Raw genomic sequence first — 20,934 nt, 5'->3', positions numbered from 1 at the left:
CGTGACTCACCCAGCTGGGGGACCAGCAGGCGGATTGTAAGGATGAGAGCGACCGACAAGGGTGTAGGTGGGGCGGTGGGAGGGGTTTGAGAAAAACGTGCAAAGGGAAGTTCAGAAGGTGAGATGTGCACTACACTGCATATACATTGGAGAATGGAAGGATGTGAGATTAAGATCTAATCTTCCTCTCATGCTTCAGTTATAAGCTGCATGAAGGGAAGACATTTTTGGTTTAAAGTCCAAAAACAAAAGTTTCCAGATGCAGCGAATGCAGTGCACTCCTAAACTTCAAACCACTTTGTCTCATTGGGGATTTTCCAGGACATGTCTGCCACTGACATGCTCTGTAGCTCTGTAGTCGCTATACAATTTCTGTTGCTGAACTGAGGCTGAAATGTTGTAAATTGCTTTAGCCATTCATAGCCAAGGCCAAGAATAAGAGCTAGTGCCGTTTAATGATATTGAATTCTCCATCAATTGCAATCCATTTGATATTTTATAATTGTTTTTCTGAAATGAAAATTGAAGTTAATGATCAGCTTCTGCAAAAAATAGAAAAATAGATATGACAGCAGGTTGATGGGTGATTATGAGGAACAGAAGTATTCTTTTTCCATTAGTTATAATATAGCAGATCTTTAAAATAGTGCACCGGATCTTGAGTTTTTGAGTGTCTCAATGTTTGCTTTTCAGGCACACAGGATAAAAAAACTGAAAAGTTCACTGGAAGTGGTGCTAAATAGAGCAGATAAAATGACTTAAAATATTACAGCTCGATTAAATATTTAAATAGAACAGCTGTCACATTCCCATCAAACTGCATTAAAAGAGAGCAAAATTACAAAAAAAGAGTGAATTCGATTGCTGAGAGAATACGCATCAAGAAATAATGATCACACATTGGCGAGGTCCAAGAGTTGACATGATCAGTTTCTAGGGAAAAAATAATTAATCGAGTTGGCCAGAAGAGAATGGCCTCGCACCGCTCACAGTGTCACGTGATACACTCAATTACAGACAGCCTGGGCTGGAGAACAAGTCTGATATGTGTGCAAAATAATTGATGTAGAACATGTGCTTTTTAATTGCGTGGTTTCACTTCAGTGAGTTTGGGGGATGCAAAAACCCACTGTTTCCTATTATTTTGCATCAGATGACATTGGGGGGTGGGGTGGCTGGTGGAGAGGAGGTGTGTGAGAAAAAAGTGGATACAAAAAGTGTGTGTGTGGCCGATTTGGACAGCCAGCGGAAATGAGCCTGGCTGGGCAGCGACACTCATTTAGATTCCTATTTTGTTACTGTCACTTTGGCTACATGCACAACAGCAGCTAACATTATTCCAGGCCCCACGGAGGGCCGCCTGCCTGGTTCCTCTGACAGCTTATCTCGGCAAGAGATTTATATGTTCGAAAGAAGGATGCATTCCTTTAATCACTAATACCACTCTGGCAAAATATGCTTTTTGTAATTTATTGCATTTTTTTCCGAATGTAAACGAATGCAGCAGCAACTCTAGAATTGGTTTGGGCTTATGTTATCGTCTGTTAAAAAAGGACACATTTATACAGGCCCCAAAGCTTTTTGCTTTTATTGATTTTCTTACTGTGTTGCTTCATGCAATAAGTGTTTAAGCTGTCAGAGAGGATGTCCGAAAACAACAACCTTATCAGTTTTATACAAGGACATACAAATTCCAAATTCTTTAGTAGTAACATTTTCTACATGAACATGAGTTGTGAAATAATGAATAAACTGAAGGCTGATCGAACAGAGCTTTTAAAATATTTTTTGTGTTTAAAAATAACAGTAAATGCACAATACTGCATTTTAAAAATACAATTCTCTATATCAGTGTGGGCTGAATTTTTGTCAGTTATCCTCTAAAGATGGGACTTCAGAATCAAATCTATGAAGAAGATTTTCATTAATTACATTCATTGGTAAGAGCATTATCATCATCTGTGACCACATTACCGTAATGTCGTCCCCTTCTTATAGCCTGTTTAGCTGCCTTTTCCTTTCAGTTTTCATACAGTGAAGGGAGGGTACAGAGGTAAACCATGGATCATAAAGCAGCTGTGGTCAGAACTGCTGACTTCTATGCTTAGCAGTGTCATCCAGGGGAATTTAAGAAGTCCACTCCCCTTCAGGAAATTATTGTATTTGCCTGGGGAAATTCACAAGACGTAATATGGATTTCTCCGGGCCTTTGCTTTAAAAAGCTGACAGAAAACGTTCTTGTGCTGCTTTGGTAGGGGAGCAAGAGCCAGCCGTGATGCTGTCGATTCTGTCCTACTGCAAGAGGCTTGCTAATGCACTGCCGAGGGTGTTCGGAGATGGCAAGTGTGCTGTGTGCGAGCAATACTGTGCTCTTTGCTGAAATTACACCTCCCAGCACGATTCTTCTTCACATCGGGAGGAGAACTCAAATACAGTATACTGCCTGCCGTGCTTTCTTCAGGACCGCGGCCGTGAGGCTGTGAAAGCTCTCCACAGCAGGGCCGTACCCGAACACCCAAGCAGACATCAGCACGCCTGGCCCTCTCCTGTCCCGCAGAACCGGACTCCATTCCACGAGAGGCCCATCGGGAAAGAAAAATCCTTATTCTGTGCAAAAGCACATTTTAATGACATTTATCATTTATGGCGATATTTCTGGATCGATCTTTTTTTCTAAACCCTTTTGAGGAAAAAAAAACCCCAGAACACCGGCCTTCTCAGAAAGAACTGTAAGCTTTCTGCCTCCCGGAATTTAGTCTTCTGTGACAAATACATTTACTGTGCTGCTGCTGCTTAGTCCCTTAGTGACATTTTTTTTGAGAGCCATAATATTAGATTCCTTTCGGAGAACGAAGCCAGTGCTGTTCCTTCAGAAAACCCTCTGAAAAGTTATTGAAACAATTGAAGGTGTAATAATGCAATTTATTGTTTATGGTGCACCTTTACAGATGCTCTATTTCAAGGTTGTGTACGAATTTTATAAGGTTGACAAAATGAAGGTGTTTTATGAGCAAACATTAACATTATGAGCAAAGAGGTTATATGAATCTTTTGATCCATGGTTGCAAATAACCCTATATGAGTGGTTTCACGCCATATAAATGGCTGTGTACAGTGTATCTAATAATCAGAGCAGTGCTTTCAATAGTCTCTCGATAGATAACCTTATGGAGGCATTGGTAATGTATTATTCAGTTTTAACAGCAAAAAGCAGTTTTCATTAAAACAGTAGTTACTTTTCTGCTTGGAGTTTATCCAAAGATTTATGACTGTTATTGGACCATCTGTGTTATTTAAAAAAGAAACTTGGAAAAAACAAAGTCCCTTCCTTCATGCTGTTATTTATATACGGTATTACAGTATGTTTTCTTGAGTTTAACATTTCTGGAAACATGCTGTGAAATGAAACTCTGTTGTTTTAAAGACATATCAAGGCTTTCTGAGATTCCAGGGAATAACTGTGGGAACTTAGATCAAAGCTCCAGTACTGTATGTCTGTCATTGCTCGGTCCCTCCATCATAACATGATATTTAAGATAAAGATCAGTTCATCCAGTAACACCGGGATTCCTGGTGGAGTCAGCGAGTTTCATTTATATTTTGACAGCTTGTTATCACTTTGAATGGCAGAAGGGTTTCTTCGTTTCTTCAAAACCTGGAAGCTGCATGACTTCTAATCCCTCATGGCCTGCACAGTCAAATAAAACAACAGCTGCCCAGATGAGACCAGTTAAATATGTGGCCTCTTTAAAACAACCCTTATAGAAAGTCACTGTGCTGGTATAAATTCTTAGTCTGAATATGTAATTATTCATGAGAATAATTTGAGTACTGCTAACTTCCCATCACTGTGGAATTGATCAGGTTAAAGGACCGTGCAAGCTGTTTTTAACAAGCCTATAGGTGAATGTTTGGATACAGTAATTACTTTAAGTGCATTGTCATCTCTGTTTTGGGTTAACTGCTCCCTTTTAACATGATAAAACACAACTATAGAAAACATAATTTCTAAAATAGTAGACTATCATGGTTAGAGTAAATCCATTAATGGCATTTCCAGCCTATTAATTAACAAAGTTATTGAAGAGAATGGGATTTTACATATCCATCCCTTTTCAAACTGCTTCATCCAATTCAGTGTTCAGGGAAAGTGATGGAATTTTATCTTACTGTTTGTTCCTCAAGCCAACCAAACATTCCCTACCTGAGAATTCATGTGACCAGAGGTTCTTAATATTTTGTGTGCATATTATCCACCAAAGCCTGTGGTGGGCAGGTGGTAAGTGTTCTATTTTATTTAAGCTATCAGATATTGTATTACACATTATGGGATTAAAATGAAAATCAGAGCAATTTTTCAGCACAAGTGGCAGATATAAGATAGAAAATGTTGAGCACAAATGGTTATAAACCATACTTTGTGTTCAAAGTGGCACTTACGCTGGATACTAAACCTATTACTAGGCTCACTCAATTCCTAAGCTCACTGGAATCCATTTAGAATTGCTCACGATCCAATTAGAGCACAGACTGGAATTTCATCTGTAACTGCAAGCATGATACATTTGCAATACTTTTTTTCCAGCCAATTTTGGTATTAAAACAATGCAGACATGATCAACTAAGGGAGAACAGGGAGAGTCATCTTAATTATTTAGAACAAAGGGGTCACTTGTCATTGTTTTACTCGTGATAAGTATCTAACACTAAGGTGAGTTTATAATTGCAAAATCGGAAACAGATCAAACAGACCAGCTGTCCAAAATAAAAGAGTATTGTAATTAAAAGGAGCGTCAGTGTCTCATAGGAATCCACACCAACACAACAGCAGATTTAATTGGAGTTTTTTGGAATGATATTGGCGAATACCAAATTTTACTTATTGTGCTGAAAGAATGAAATGTACTGAAATAAGTGCAAGAGTGATAAGATATGTAGTTTTTAATAGTTGCATTATACTGATTCGTCTGTTATCAGTCTGCAGACAGAAACACCTTCAGAAAATCAGTGTTGAACAATTCCTGACATGCAATAAACATGCACTTCAACACACCAGTGCAACGATTGGTTATTGGTGTGAAAGTATAGTGTGCTTGATTTTTGTTGCATTGCATTGACTTATAGTAGATAAGCATTTGTGCACTTCCTGTTGCTGTTAAAACAACCTGGACCCAGCACTAAAGAGGATATGCAGATCTAAAGAAATAAATAAACAAGGGTGATGATGTACAGTTACCTTTATTACAGTTCAAGTAACTGGTTAGGGGTCTTTTATTTTCTTTTAGTAAGATTTAAGCTGCATCTGCCCTTGAAATAAAAACTTGGAAAATTAAAGTTAGCCTTTTAACATAGTCCAGACACTGATTCACCAATAACGCAACACCATCTCATTTCAAGTCCCATTACTTGACTTACATGGGCAACATTTCATGCAAATAAAAAGCCTTTTTTTCTTTCTTCATCACTTTTACTACTGCATGATTCACTTTTAAGACTCATATTGGAAATCTAATTAACTGTAATGAAAAAGTGATTTGGCTGATTATTTTTTTACTTCAGTACTGTTAAAAAAGGTCATGACTGAGTTCTGACACTGACCTAATACTGTTTCTCATATATTGCTGCCATTCAGTCTCCTAATTACACCAACACTGGTTAATGAAGTCATCTTGGAGGTTTTAGATAAGGTTGAAGTAAGCTTTATATAATATTGGGTCCTGGGCTAATAAAGATTAGTGCACTCGGAAGTATATGAATCCCTGTTGATAATCTGCTATAAATGTTTAAGCGTTAAGTTTTTAATATTGGCTTGTTAGATGAATAATTTATCAAAATCTGACGGAATTTGTTGTTCTAGATCATTAACTGTTCATCAACTACTTTTTTACTTGCGTTAATTATGTGTAATAAAATGTCTGATATGAAATTGCCTTGTATTAAGAATCAAGACAGCAGAAAGAAACGGCTTGAAGATAGCTGTTTTAATTGGCAGGTACCGTACTGTATAAAGTAGTGGGGAGGAGGCGGGAGCAATCTCTGGTTCTTCCCATGGTGTAAGTTCTTTAGCATCTGAACACGACACTGTACTGGAGACCAGGCACATAAAGAAGATCTCACTTTTGTAGATTTAAATGGTTCTGCAAATTCTTTGAATCACTTTCTCAATTTCCCAGTCTGCAGAAATTTGGCTTTCAGTTCCTGGAACATTCTGTATGTGCCACGAAACCAGGAGACAGAAGTAAGCAGTGGTTATATAAGAGATTTTGCCTGGCAGGCTTTCTCCGTCTGTCTGCTTCCTGCTGGGGTGCAGTAAGAAAACAGGCCTACTCATGCTCATTTCAGGACTCTGTTTTGAAGGGAGCACAATGGTGAGGAAAAATGTTCTGACAGGAGCAAAACAACTACAGATTGACAGAAGGGGCGAAGCACAATTTACATCACAGCAGTTGTATAATCCCTGCCTTTAGTTACCCATTCAGCCCCAAGGATAGGAGTGGTACAGTAATTATAAGACCCGTACAAACTGTTTTCCACCACAGTGAAGATTTGCCTTTCTGGGTTACTGGTGAGCCAAGCTGGGAGAGCCTGCAGATAAATCCGGGCTGTGTTACAAGACGTCAGGGATAGAACCCTTGAACAAGTGGTAACAAAAGAAAAGTTCTGTATTGTGCTACATGGAATTGTCCTTTATGAGTGTGTATGGTGAAATCGTTAGCACGTGTCTCTTTCATTGACTGTTAATACAGCTTGCGATGTCTACATTGCTAACCAGAGTGCTGCAGCTCACGGCATTTTGACAATTATTTTCATGCTACTGTTCATTAGAGGCCTCCGATAAACTGATCCACACTTGATTAATTGGTCGTCCCATGGCGTCAGCTTTTTTATTTGGAGACAGCTGAGAACAGTGCAGGACAGATTGGGAAATGACTGGGGATGGTAACAGCCAGGACCTTGTCATATTTAATAAGCTGCAGATTTCTAGGACAATATAAAGCACTTATGATCAGCAATCTGAAAGACAAAGCTAAGGGACTGGGGTCTTTTACTCTCTCCCTCATTTGCTTTAATTAAAAGGGATAATTGGATGCCATAATTTTCCAGTGTACAACAGAAATTAAAATTTTACTCTCAAGGCTGGTCAACAATTTTGTACATAAATTATTTACACTGAGTCATTTGCCAGCTTCAGGAATCATGTTCTGGATCATGCATTGTGTTTTGTCCCTGTCTTTCCTTTTTTGAATTCCGCTGATTGCCTGCTCTGGAAACTCAGATAACTAAGGCTTACCCTGCAGTATCTAAAAACTGTTGCCAAATTTTGTAAGGGGTATTTGGGTGATTTACCCTAGCTCATGAGATGTGGTAGGCAATTTCAGATGTCCAACAAAACAATGGAATGTGTTCATGTAATGTAAAGAATGGCATCTCACAGCAACTGCACAGTTTACCCCAGCTCAGAATTTCTCTTGGATACTGTATCTTGCTTTCGCTGCACAGGTGCAGAAGGCACTGTAACGCATTTCTGGGCTCATAATTCAGCCTTTCATCACCATTCAAAGCGGATTATTGTTCAAGTGTTAATGCACCTAGTAAGTAAACAGTAAGCACTGAAATGCAGGCCTTCTGTGTGTTAAACCACTCACAAGAACAATAAACAGGAATGTAGGAAATTACAAAAACGAACCACCTTCTGTGGCAAATACAAACGAGCCTGAGTCATATTAGTTATGTAATAAGAATTCTGAAGGACTTGTCGAGTGGCAGCAATAGATATTCAGTTGTACTATCGGTGACTTGTTACAGCAGGTGCTCTCAGAGCCTCTAACCGTAGGGCTTGAAGTTTCACAGCATAGCATGGATTTGAGGGAAAAAGGACTGTGATAGAAAGCTTCAAAGAGGTTTTTAAAAAGCTGCTTCTCAGCTGGATCCATATGGCACACAAATACCATCCCGTATTGATTTCTTTACTGCCTTTTTTACACAGTGCAGTGTGCTCCCTTGATATTAAGATCACTGTGACAGCTTCTGATACACCTGCTGCCTCGGGAGACACTCCTGTCTCAACTCCAATAGAACGCTTTGTGCTGCCTGTTTGTCGAAAACAAAATAAAATGTTTCCACCCTTCTAAAAGTTTTCTGAAAGTAGAGATCAAAGGATTATGTTTTCCTCTGAATCTCATTTCAATTTCCTTGTTTGTTTTTTTATTATAGAGTGTGTGTTCTTGGCTGTCCTCTGTTTTGCTACAAGCGAGCAAAGCATCACGCTAATTACTGGTGGTGTTGCTTTGGTTTAAGTGTCAATGCTTCACCCAGGAGCTCCAGAGCACAGTGCTTCTGTGACATAAAATTTCCCTGCTTTAAAAACATCTTTCTTTTCCTGTGGAAAGCAGAACAAGAATAAACTGCAAAACATTTAACAGTCCTATGACATATTCTGTGAGGAAAGAGATATGGTGGAAGTCAGAAAAAGACAACAGGAAGAAAATGAGGTACACCGTGTCTCTAGGTGAAACATAGAGGATCCGGACAAAAACACTAATAACAGGAAAATCAGGAAAGGAAAGCGTTTTGAGTCAGGGGCTGTCTGCGCTTTATCAGTAGGAGTCAACTAGTGGAGGAAAAACAAGTGGGTTAAAAGTACAGGTGTAGTGTCAGGGCCCAGGTCTCAGATCCACCCAGATGGTCACTATTACGGCTCTAATGCATTCCTCCTGCTTCATTAGGTATCGCTTTTTCTTCCAGGGCGTAGTAGAGCATGAGCTGCACAAGGGGCTGCCATCGCATGTGTACGGGGAGATGGGGACAGAGCGAACCGCGAGAGCTGCTGGCATGACTGCCCGGTACATGAATGTAATCAAGGTTTATGTGCTCGCAGAAGCCAAAGGGATAGGATTGTTTCATTCCAAAGATCAGAAGTAAATTGCACCTAATGTTGTGGAAAATTACTTTGATATTGCTTTTTCAGTGCCGCATTCCAATTAGGTCAGTGTGTGAGGTGTGGGAAGGAATAAATGGGTACTAACAAATCAACACAAACAGCTGCTGTCAGAAGTACTTTATTAAAGCAAACTAATGTAAGCATTACTTTAAGAGGTTAGCACGCTGTCTCTCACTGACAACAAGGCACCATTGCCTTTCTGTTGACAAACATTCACTCTGTTACACTTTACCAGAAGGAAACTGCAGGTATGTACATAACCATTTTTACTGAGAAGGTGCTGAAAAGGAGCTGAAGAGCATCCCATCCCTGGAGTACTGCTTTTCACCACTAGGTGAACGTTTTCACAGTATTCCCAAAGCCTATACACTGTATACAGTATATACAGTATATCTTTGTTGAGTTTTATTCCTAAAGTGTTTGGTGTTTACTTACAAGCCCAATCATCACTGGATCATTTACTTTAAAACTTTAAAAACAAAATACATTTCTTCCTGACTGATACTATAGGGGTGCTCATAAAAGTAATGGTTTAGTCTAGATTTAAAGTTACAGGAACATTTAAACTACAGATCTAAATGTTCCTGTAACTTTAATAGCAAATTTGCAAGGTATTTTTACAATTTCCTGTTATTTTGCCACCATGCATTGCCTTTGATTGGCTAGTTCAGCTCTGGTCGTATTTTGCCTTATTACTGTACCTTTTGTTAGTTATTTGTAAATAACTGTTGTTATGTGATGTGAATTTTCAAACACATTGTACAGAACACAATTGAATATACTAAATCACACCAATGTTAGATGGAGCACTCCAAACCTCACTGTGCTTTTTAATATACAAAAGCCGACTATTATAAGGGACTGAACTGTGAAGATTCAGTATGAAAGCAGGAATCGGCTAAACCTTCCAAGAAATAATAATAAAGGTCACTGTAGGTCACTTTGATTCTCCTAAACACCCCACTGCGAACCCCCTCAAAATCATGCAAAAACAGATGAAGGTTTTATAAAACTAAGAATGAACGTCTACTGACAACATGTGTTGGACATAGAGGAGTAAGCAGGTTTGCAAGAGATAAATAGTTTATTTCGGTTTCCCAGTGTTCAAAATCTCTCATGAGTGGATTAAATAAAAAAAAGCATTTTTTGATCAAATTAAAAAGGCTGTTAGAACAGAATAAGTGGTGGAAATGTATACTGATGATACCTGATGTAATTATACAAGACATGGTATAATTAAAAAAGGATCTGGTTTTGTTTCGTATTTTGTAATTACAGCCAACATAGCCTGTGATATGTAAACTCCCCTCCTGAGTTGATGCACCATGGAGTTGACCTTTAATCAGTGAGTACAGAGCCAGGGTAGTATTGGAAAGAGCTCTTGTAGTGTTAGGTAGGTGACAAGAACAGTAGTAGGTAACGGTGACATCCTGTAGTTGCTTTAATTAACATCTTCATTATGCTGAATTACGAGACTAGTTATTAACTAGTATTCAAGGGTGGGAGTTCCCACTATAGACTTCCCACTGTAAAATCTTTCTAAATATGCACTATATACTTGTGTAAGTTTTCCAATTTGATCTATTTTCTTAAACCAGATTCTGTGACTCATTATTGTTGTTTCTTTAGATCTTATTAGTCATGTCTTATGATGAGCTCTAGAGGAGCCTTTCCTGATGTTTTACAGTCTATTTTTCTTAATTACAGATTACCAACACGGCTGTATAGTGTTGGGGGGGTCTCTGCAGGTTAAAAGTTGCCAGAATGAAAAGGGTAAGCCTGATAATTAATCTCAAAGAGCCTGATTTGGGAACAGCAGAATAGGTAGCTGTGGCTCTAAGCTCAAGTATTTTTGAAACACACATAATACAGAGTTAGTTTACAGATCTAGTAATTTGTGTAACACAGTCAGATGTTTTTTATCATCCACATGAAAGTAAAAGCATTGTGCTTCATGCTCTTTGCCTTTAACTGAGGAACAGCAGTTTAAGTTTCAGCTGCAGCTGTATTTCCAATCGGCTCTCTGCTATCTGGAAACCTCATGCATTACCTAATTACTGTATGTATCCAGGGAGAGCCGATAGGGATTTCTGTGCAGTATTGCTGTGCAATTATGAGCATCCAAGAGAAGGGATAAAGAAACCAGATATTTCTATTAAATTATTAATGGTAACAGAAGACTAGGCAGAGAACCCACAACTCAGACAACATCAGTTCACTTGTCATGAGCGAACTCTGATTCCATTATAGAAAGCCTTGATCTTTAGTGCTTTATAATTATTAACAAAATTCAGATAGAAATGTAAGTAAGTGTACCATGTTTTCCTGTGGTGTTGGTAGTTGAAACTAGATTTAGATCTAGAGGGGGAGCTTTGCTGCATGTCACTGCCCTTTTAGGCTAACTCTAGGCCTAACTTAGGCTAACAGCTAACTCTTTTGTTGGATTTTAGAGTTGCCATTGCCTTTTCCATTAAGGTTAGAATAAAAAAACACAAATTCACACGAGCCTGTGAAAAGTGAAATATGACAATCGCCACCGTGCTGTTGTATGTATTTTCTCCACAGCAGGGAACCAGAGGCTGTGGACTTACAAAAACAAATGGGATGAGCAGCAGAGAAAGGCAGACAGAAATGGCTTTTGGGGAAATTAATTAAAACCCAGTATTGCTAGAAAGGGGAGGCTGTGGGTCTCGTCATTCAAAAAAAATGCAGATTGTGTCCTTGTCACACTTTCAAAAAGTGTGTAATGAGACAAAAGCTAGGAAAGTATTGCATGTTCTGTTTCCCATTGAGCCTGCTAAATACTGAATGCATAAGGAAAAAATAGTTACAAGGGCAGTTTATAAACAGCTGACGTATTTAAAAAATCACTTGTTCCTTTGCAGCCTATGCATGCTGACGCAGCTACCCACCTGAACTACTACCGTATTTAAAAAATGCCTTGTTAAAGGCAGACGTTCATGTTCATGACAGCATGACGATACATACCAGAGGGCACTAACAGCACCAGTGTCCTCCAGATGTTTAGTCCTAGGAATGCACTACATGTCCTGTAGTGGGCTCAGGTGGTGTTAGTGGTCTCCAACATGTGCCATCATTTGTCCACACAAGTGCATTCCTCACAGATCCGCTTGTATATCATTGCTTCACAAGGCAGTTTTCACAATTGAATACTTTCCATATGCTGATTCACTTTATTAAGTATCTTCTGTGTACTGTACATGTACTGTAAGTGAAACAACAGGATCCTGTTTCTATGCCTGTAAATTGATTCATACAACTTAAACTCTGTGCAGTATACTGTATAATCAAAAAGTTAAGTGCTCTTCATTTTTCCAAAATGCAATGCGTTCGTTTTTTTTCCTAGAGGTGAACTGTATAATATGAAATGTCCCAACATTCAACCAGTAAACAACAAAGTTCCACAATTTTACTTCAGATACATTGCAAATGCCTTTACAGTACCTAGGGGTTTGGGATTTTCTGACGTTATGTGGCTCTTTTTTACAAGCACAGTTAACATTAATGTGTGCTACTCTTACGACTTGGAGCCTGTAGTGCTGTAAACAGCAAGTCATTTTCCACTTCGTGCAAAAGTGAAACAAATGTATTTCTCAGGTATTTCCTTTAAATGTAAAACATGCTTAGTCTAATACGGTAGATATTGATATTGAAATATTGAGTTTTTAATGTCAAATAAATTGTGGATAGCAATAATGTAGCAGCTGTTTCTACTTTCCTTTTCCATGTCTTCTTTTGTGAATGTAGTTCATAAATTATGAAGTCCAATTTCCACTAAAGTATAAGGCTTTGAAACTCCTGTCCAATGTTGTGCCATAAAATTCTCAGATTACCTCATAAAATCTTTGCGTTTTGATGTTAAATTGCAGAAGATGGATTTGTAGCTTCTGAGGACATGACTAATGGTTCCTATTCTGGCTGTCCACTTGCGATAACATCGTAATGCTGTTGAAACATTTATATATTTATCCAAAACACCTGCATCAGGTCATCTGGTTCTGTCAGTTGTGGAACGACACTGACTGAGCAAAGTGCTGCAATCCCATACAGTAGTTAATCCTTTATAAAAAATACTGAGAAATGTCACATTTTTAATGTTGAAACCCTACAAAAATGGTGAGCTTGAATATGTACTCTTAAGAGAGTGGGAATGTCACTTGAGCAGAGTTTTCAAACTGCTTACAATACGAGTACATTGAGACGAGCTGTTAGTATCTCCTCTGATCCCTCACATTTTCTGAATGAAAAATAGCAACTGAGGCCCTCAAACAGACACTTTTGAGTCCCTCAATGCAGACATACTGTACAGTTACAAAATGAGGAATTCCTTTATACCACATTCCAACAAACTACTCAATAAACAAGTTCACAATGAAGGAGTATTGGTTGATGGGCAAGTACAGAGAGTGGTTACAGTATGTGCAAAACTGAGGGGTGTGTACCATTATAGGGGCTTAGGCAGATTGTGGAGAAGAAACATTACAGGTTATGGAAAGCTATGAGGATTCCATAATCTTTGGGTTTACCTAAGAGTGGTGTCTAATGACTATGTACGGTTTGTACTGGATATTTATTTGTACTGGTTATAAAGTTTTTTTATAAGTCTTTCTGTGTGTTAAACATAGCTGCTTGGATGCAAAACAAATTTCTGAAAAATCAGACCATAAAGTATTATCGTATCGTAACACCGGCAAAGCATAATCAAAGTGAGCTGCTTGAGAGAGCTGGCCAGCACAATGAGGGCTGCTACTCACCTGGCACCTGCTGCTGTACCATCTCCGACAGGTCCTGCAGGTGGATGAACAGAACCAGGCCTCCAGCTCCAAAGAGCAAGATGAAGAAGAACAGACAGGGCAGCTTCATGGCGACAGTCTGCTGTCCGCCTCCCACCCGGCTAGGCCAGGGCCTGTCGCAGAGACGCCTTAGTCCTCAGCTGGACTCCAGTGCTTCCCAGAGGCTGTCCAGTCCTCTTCGGTCGGCCATGGCAGCTCCACCTGAAAAAGGAGGCACACGGGGAAGCTGGTTTAGTCATTGAGGAAGGTACAGTAGATGACAGTTCAGCTCAAGCATTAGAAACTACAAGTTTCCTTCCTGACCCGTAAGTCACACTGGTGCCACTACACTGACCCACAGCTAGTAAATATTGCCCATATGACCTTGCACTGTGTTTAAGAGCCTTCTTGTATGGTACAGTTCTAATCCAGATTTAAGAGGAAAGCTAACACATATTCTTCTGGCTGGCCAGAACACGAGTAACTGGTTTAAGCTAAAATATATTGTGCTGTGCATAAAAGCCCAGCAGAATGAAAATTGCTTCTCTTCTCTGGGTGTGGTGTTATCTGTTTGCAAGAGATGAATAGTAAGATGTGAGTCATTGAAAAGTGATAATCGGAGACCTTTGGTAAATACTTAAGCATTTCGGATTCTCTTTACATTTCTTTTAAATCTTCCGTAGCTCCTTCAAAAAACCTCAGAATCTGTACATTTATAATTACCTTTGGGTTATGAGCCAAACAGAAGGATTTCTACAGCTCTTGCTGAAATGTGGACACCAAGTGATCATGCATCATTCATAGGCTGTGCAGTATATCTGATTTACCTGTTCGCTCAGTGCTTGTACCACAGAACTGCTTTGTAATTGTACCCCAAAGGCCCATTTGTCAGCAAAGCATTCAAAAAGTATTGAATGTGAGCTTATCTTTAATGTTGTTGGATTAAGAGTAAGTGTAGGCAAACGTATTAGTGCTCCCATGAAAAGCTCTATCCACACACACAAACCTGCATGAACAAAGTGGATAATTATTAAGGAGCAATTAACCAATGTATAGTGTTGAAATCCATGTTTTGATTACATCATTCCATATACTGTATTAGCTGGGCTAACTGTGCACATCTGTCTGCCGTTCTGGGCTTTCTTCCCTATAACGATTTTGATTAATTTGTGGCTGACTCCAGTCTGTCTTCCCCCTGAGAAATCACTCACATCTGTTTCTTCACTTCTCTCTCTCTCACAGTTTGCTCCCCTCAGCAGGGCTGAGTGTGCAGGAGCTCTGGACAACAGAGGGACCTTGAACTTTACCTCTCAGTATTAAAGATGTTCTGTACACCCTGAGTGACAGCAGTCGATGTGACTCACATACTGTTCGCCACTGTTGTTGCGGTCTACCTGACAGCTGAAGCTCACTGACCTCTATGATTGCATTATTTGGAGCACTAGAAACACGAAGGCGTGGGACTGGTAGTCTTTGGCTCATTGATAAAAATGCACTTTAATACAGCACAATCAAGTGTGCACATATGCTACTCTGTAAGTAGCAAAATAAAACACAGAAATACCATTGCTACAAGCTTACTTGAAAATATTTAATGGCGCATCTATTTGTACTGTGAATGAGTATGTGCAAGCCAGAGAAAAATACATTAAAGTACCAACAATTTAAAATTAAAAGGATTAAAATACAGTTACTAAGCTTGTACATCAGTTGTAAGCATAGACCAGGGGCATTTTCTCCCTGTAAAACATTGTAAAATCTTCCCTTAACATTATAATCCCCTATATACTGTATTATAATAAATATAATAATAAAATATATTTGAAGTTTTTTTCTAGACATTACAGATTTTTTTAACATCCTGTGATGGCTTTGGAAAGAAATGACCAGGGACTGAGCAGCAGTACTTTAATCACTACCTGAATGTGCTAAGGAGTGCAGAGAAATTGCAGCCCCTTCATACTGAATGCAATCAATTACAGAACACAGTCTTTTGAAGATTCAGCTTGGGTTTACACAAGAAGATAATCATTGACTTCCTTTGATTTAGAGCCCCCAAAACAGAGAGAAACAAACATTGAAAAGCCTCTAACATTTCTCCTGCAGTAAGTAAATGTGCCAGTAATACCTGCCTAGGGCGAGGCATCTTTAAACCTTGGCAGGAGGAATATATGCATAAACCCTTCAGAAAAATGCTTGCAGTCCACACATCAAACACCTTTTCAAATACAAACACTGTGACTTATATACTGCCAGGCATAAAAAATGCAACACATCCTATTGGTTCCAATTCTCATTTTTTGTGCTTTTAATGCCTCTCAGCATATTTATTGAAAACTCTCAAGCCTTACATTATTTATAAAGAAACAGAAATAAGCTATTGAATGAATCTTATTCACATGTTAAAGTTTTCAACTGGGTTAATGAAACATCTGTCAACTCTCTTATTGCGAGTAGCTGTTCACACATCATTTTAACATTATTGGAAATTCTTGCTCAAATTCGTGGTTGCATGACTTTTAATATATGTACTGTATCTGCAATAAAGCCACGTTTTAGTTAATCTTTTTGTAGTTGTATTGCAGAGGTAACACTCACTGGGTTAATACATCTGCTTGTCATTGCGTGAGAGCATACTGTTGCAAAGAACGAATGAGACGTTATCACAGCATTGCATACTATACTGTAATTGTATTAAGACCACAAAACTGAAAGGACAGAAAATTATTAATAGAGAAACAAGCTTCTTCAGAAATTCCTTCTTTTTTAATCCAAGCATCTCAGAAACAAACTTGAAACAATGTACTAACTACAGCAGTAGCTTGTTAGAATCAGCAGCTGATGTTGCTAGGTTGCTACAGTAGGTATGGTAACACTGAAGATTTGTTTTATAGTTCAGATACGATTACATTATTTTTATTGATGCAAAATTAGTAATTAATAATTGGAGCTGTCTTCTTACATTTAAGAACACTGAAAAGAGGACAGTCATTTCCTGTGCCTATTCGTTCATCATGGTTTTAGGAGCAAACTGGTTTGTAGGTTCATAATATGGCTGTATGACTTGCTCCACACTCCCACAACCCTTTGTGTAAAGACATCAGTCGGTGTTGTCTTTAGTATTTGGCAGCTTTGAATCACAAATTAAAAAATAAAATCAGAACAAAAATGTTCAGCTCCTTTTCTGGTCTGTGACTTATTGAGGATTCACTACAAGACTGCAATTCACTCTCCACTACTTTTGATCATCTTAAGCAGTAAAGGGATTCCTGGTAGTCTGTAACAGGTTCTATATCCTGGCAGGAATAGTATCAGCCTCCTGCACAGAGATTCCTCTCTTAGATAATGCTCTGAGAAATATCTTGCACCATCACGGCCATAATATCAGCTATCAATACAAGTTGAGCAAATTGCTTTTGTGGCTTTTAAGGTGTGGACCTTGCCTGTTTAATAATTTTCTTGTGGAATTCTTTCAGAAAAGAGACAGATAATGTCAGGTCTGTACAAACTTATGAAGGAAGGGCTGTAATGGGATTTCAGCTCAGATAGCTATCCTTCCGGTACAGTTTGAGTCTCTTTGTTCTCGCAGTCTGGAACTCTGTGATTCTTCCCATTACTCAAAGAGCCGGGGACATTGCAGATGATTTGCGATATCTTTCATCTCCAGAACGCACTCCTGCCGACGCTGCTGTCGTGAATAAAGGATGGCCTACACCTACTGACACAACAGTGGCGCTTCTTTGAAATGCACCACAACATTTCCCTTTTAACACAGTTTCCAGACAACAGAACAGAAGGAACATTGTGATCAGCAGTGAGGAAATTGCAGACAGGGGTACTCAATGGCTTATTCGTGATTTGTGGATTAAAGACCACACGGGTGTTAAATACCGCCATGGTACGTCAGACTGCTGGGGAGATGTGTTAACTGGCATTTATAGCTTCATGCCGGATTCTTTTTATCTGCATAATAAATGGGACCGTTTTGGTGTTGTGTGCAATCATACTGTACTGCTTCAGAGGTCTCAGAGGAGGTGTAGGCATCTGGGTTTATTTTCTTTGCCTTATATAAAGTGGGCTGAAAACTCCAGTGCAAATATTCTGTCCAACATTTTTTAGCACAGCATTAGCGGTTTTTACAAATAAGAACATGCAAACGGTTACAACCAATACTACCTACAGAACTCTCACCCCGCCTGCCTGCCTGGGAGTTAGTTTCTGATTGACACCAGGATCTCTTCCAGCTATATCTTGAAAGAATCCGGGGTATTGGCTTCAACAGCATGGTGGGGGTAGCTTGTTCCACACTCCCACAACCCTTGGGATAAGAAGCACCTGCTGTTCTCTGTATTTAATGCAATTCTGTGTAATTTCTTACACCAAAACATCTGCCCTCCCGTTTGTATTTCACTGTGAATTCTGACTAAATGCCCTAGTTTGACTTAATCGGTCCTTTGAGGATTTGATCAGGTCCCCTCGTAATCTTGTATGTTCAAGACTAAAAAGTTCTATACTTGCAAGAGGACTTCTAATTATAGCAAGTGAGGTCACCTTCTTCTCCTGTATTTACAGTACGGCAAAAACTCAGAAGAAATTCTGCCTTTATTTGGCATTATGCCCTTTTTTTGGTTTGTCTGATTTGACTACATACCCTAGATGCCCTAGACATTTTTCTGCTTTCAAATGGTCTATATCAAGATCTTTTTCTTATCAGCATGTTAACCCTGCTGGACAGCGGCCTTTAAGGAGAAGTTGAGCATCTCTGCATCATGATGCTTTGAAAGGGCTTACTTTTGGACTTTGGTGGGAAATGGAACATATCATTTGTGACTTTAAATGAAGGATGTTCAGGTCTGGTCTTTGAGAGTTGGTGTGTCTACAGGTTTCATTTCAGCTCTTCACAACCTGAATCATTATTGGTTCACAAACACCAATTTAAGTGTTTCTCCCGGTTCTTGGAGTGCTGGTGTTTAAGAGAGACCTAGACAACTTGCTGAAATACCCCCCTCCAGGATAAGGACTAGATACACCAGTTGAAAATTGTTGGCACAACTGCTGTGCTCATTCAGTAAATACAGTCAGTAAGCATTTCTGATATGCATATGTGTTGTATATGACCACCAAAACATTTTTCATAAAACTGACCAATTTGCGGATTTAATCAAAGGTCCCCTGATCTTTTTCATATTAATGCATTTAGAATGTAAGGGATCTGAATTGTGACATAGCCTTGACCTTACTTAACAATGCAGAAGGTACTGTAGTAACAACTGATGCTGTGATATCTCCATGCTCAATGTAACTCTGGCCTTCCTTCATTAATAATAAATGCACCAATACTGTATGTAATAATTACTCTATAATGGATCTCGTTGGTATAAGTGTGACCATAATTTTAGGGCATCCAGTATAAAAATGCAGAATATATTCGAAAGCAGATGCATTTCATTGGTCCAATTCATTTTTATTAACCATAGAGAAAAGCTGAAATAAAGGAGAACTAAAGCTTTAACTCACTAAGTTTCATTTTCATTGATTCATTCTGGTAACAGATCTGTAACCTATTTTAAGAATCTGTTTGTCTTTGATATTGGAGTGAACAATGGAATTGCTTCTCTGAATGCTGGGCTAAAATGAGAACTCTCTTGTATTAAAATAAGCAAGGCAATAAGCAATATACTGTACCATTTCCTGGACACCTGCCTTGGGGAAATACTTTGCCTTCAGGTTTTTTCAGGAGATCAAGATGTTTGAGTTTCTTTTAGCTTACCAGAAGATCAGTTTAATTTGATCTCTTCTTCAAATCACTTAAAATGGTTCTTGTGTCGGTTCTATCCTCTGTTCCTTTAGTAGTAGTTTTAGTAATGGCATACCAAGTTCCCTTCATGGATGATCAAATAACAATGTATTTGTAGTTTTATTGACATTACTGAACTAAAAGGTGCAATGAGTTATATGCTACACACACCCATGATTGATTAATGTACATGTAATTGAAATCTGTAATTTGATTTATCATACTTTAGCTTTCCAGATGCTCCTCTCTAGCAATTGTAATTGAAATAATTTTATTAGCAATACATTTCAATTAGCCCCAGTGATACATTTGTTGCATATGTCCTTTTTATAATGCTTAAACATTCTACGTTTATAGGGTCACATCGCTTATGAACTTGGTCTTCACTGGGATGGTAAATTAAGCATGTGGTATGAAGGTGTGTGTGCTTGTCTGTGTCTGTGTGTGGTGTGATGGACTGGTGTCCTGTCCAGGGTGTGCCCTGCCCTGTGCCCATTGCCTGCCAGAACAGGCTCCGGCTCCCAGGAGGCTCTGTATTGGAAAAGTGGTTAGAAGAGAGATGGATTTCTATTTTATATTTCCTGACCACCTTGGCAACAGAAAATAAAGAAACAAAACAATTAAAATTGAGCTTTTAATTGCCTGCACATGAAGATAGTTTATCTTTTGTAACTAGGTGAGTCTAATTATCAAGTGGAAAATACATATACATTCAGTTACTTCTTAATGGATTCTTGTTATAATGCTAAAAAAGAATTATTGTATAAAAGGAATGGAAATACATTTATATATATACAAGGCGACAATTGAATAGTGTTACTATTAAGTGTAGCTGCCAATCTCTTTGTCTTACTGTATATCCACATTTGTAAAGGGCATCAAGTTTTTAATTAAAACCAAAGCAGTTCTTTCAAAGCAGTCAGAGTGGCTTCTAGTTCCCTGACTTAATTTATGTACATACTGTATGCAACCTATTTCAAAAACAGGGTCTGGGCCATAAAATGATGAACCGACTTTCCTGAGTGCAGATTCCGTGGGTGGTCTCAGTTTGAAGATCAATTCCGTGTCGACAGTGTACTGACCTCAAATTCTGAGGTTCATTTTAATGCTTTATCTGGACTCCTCACATACTGTAGGAGGAACATTGTTTCTGCCAGGGGTAACACAGAAGATAAACATGAGCCATAATACAAATGACATTTCCACGTTAACCTGTCAGTCAGCCTATTATTAATAATGTTATGAACACTCAAATCTATTATTTTTTCTGTCTTCTGTGCTGTCTCAAGCTGAAATATTGTCTGGTCCTCCAATTTTAATATCCTCCCTTTATGTTGTTTGGGCTTTACAGTGCAAGATAAAAACCCAACCGAAGGAGAAAGATGTTGAGGAAAGCGATCCCA

General features: G+C 38.7%; 1 protein-coding gene and 1 long non-coding RNA gene across 2 annotated transcripts in view; one reads left to right on the top strand and one right to left on the bottom strand.

Moving 5' to 3' along the window:
- chst8 (carbohydrate (N-acetylgalactosamine 4-0) sulfotransferase 8) overlaps window positions 1-13,848 on the bottom strand; it is a 104,240-nt gene extending 90,392 nt beyond the window's left edge. The window contains exon 1 of the mRNA XM_088613452.1: window positions 13,717-13,848. Within this exon, the coding sequence (XP_088469578.1) occupies window positions 13,717-13,825 (109 nt within the window). The 5' untranslated portion in view covers window positions 13,826-13,848. The remainder of the gene's footprint in view (window positions 1-13,716) is intronic.
- LOC148644259 (uncharacterized) lies at window positions 9,809-17,109 on the top strand. Its single transcript, XR_015928618.1, has 4 exons — window positions 9,809-10,286; window positions 10,649-10,714; window positions 13,748-14,002; window positions 14,977-17,109. It is a non-coding gene; the product is annotated as an uncharacterized LOC148644259 (long non-coding RNA).
- Window positions 17,110-20,934: the final 3,825 nt, after the last annotated feature.

This window comes from Lepisosteus platostomus, chromosome 20 (assembly GCF_059453375.1).
Source record: "Lepisosteus platostomus isolate fLepPlt1 chromosome 20, fLepPlt1.hap1, whole genome shotgun sequence".
Classification (NCBI taxonomy): domain Eukaryota; kingdom Metazoa; phylum Chordata; class Actinopteri; order Semionotiformes; family Lepisosteidae; genus Lepisosteus; species Lepisosteus platostomus.
Note: the sequence above shows the minus strand (reverse complement) of the source record. Positions and strands in the feature narration are given on the sequence as shown.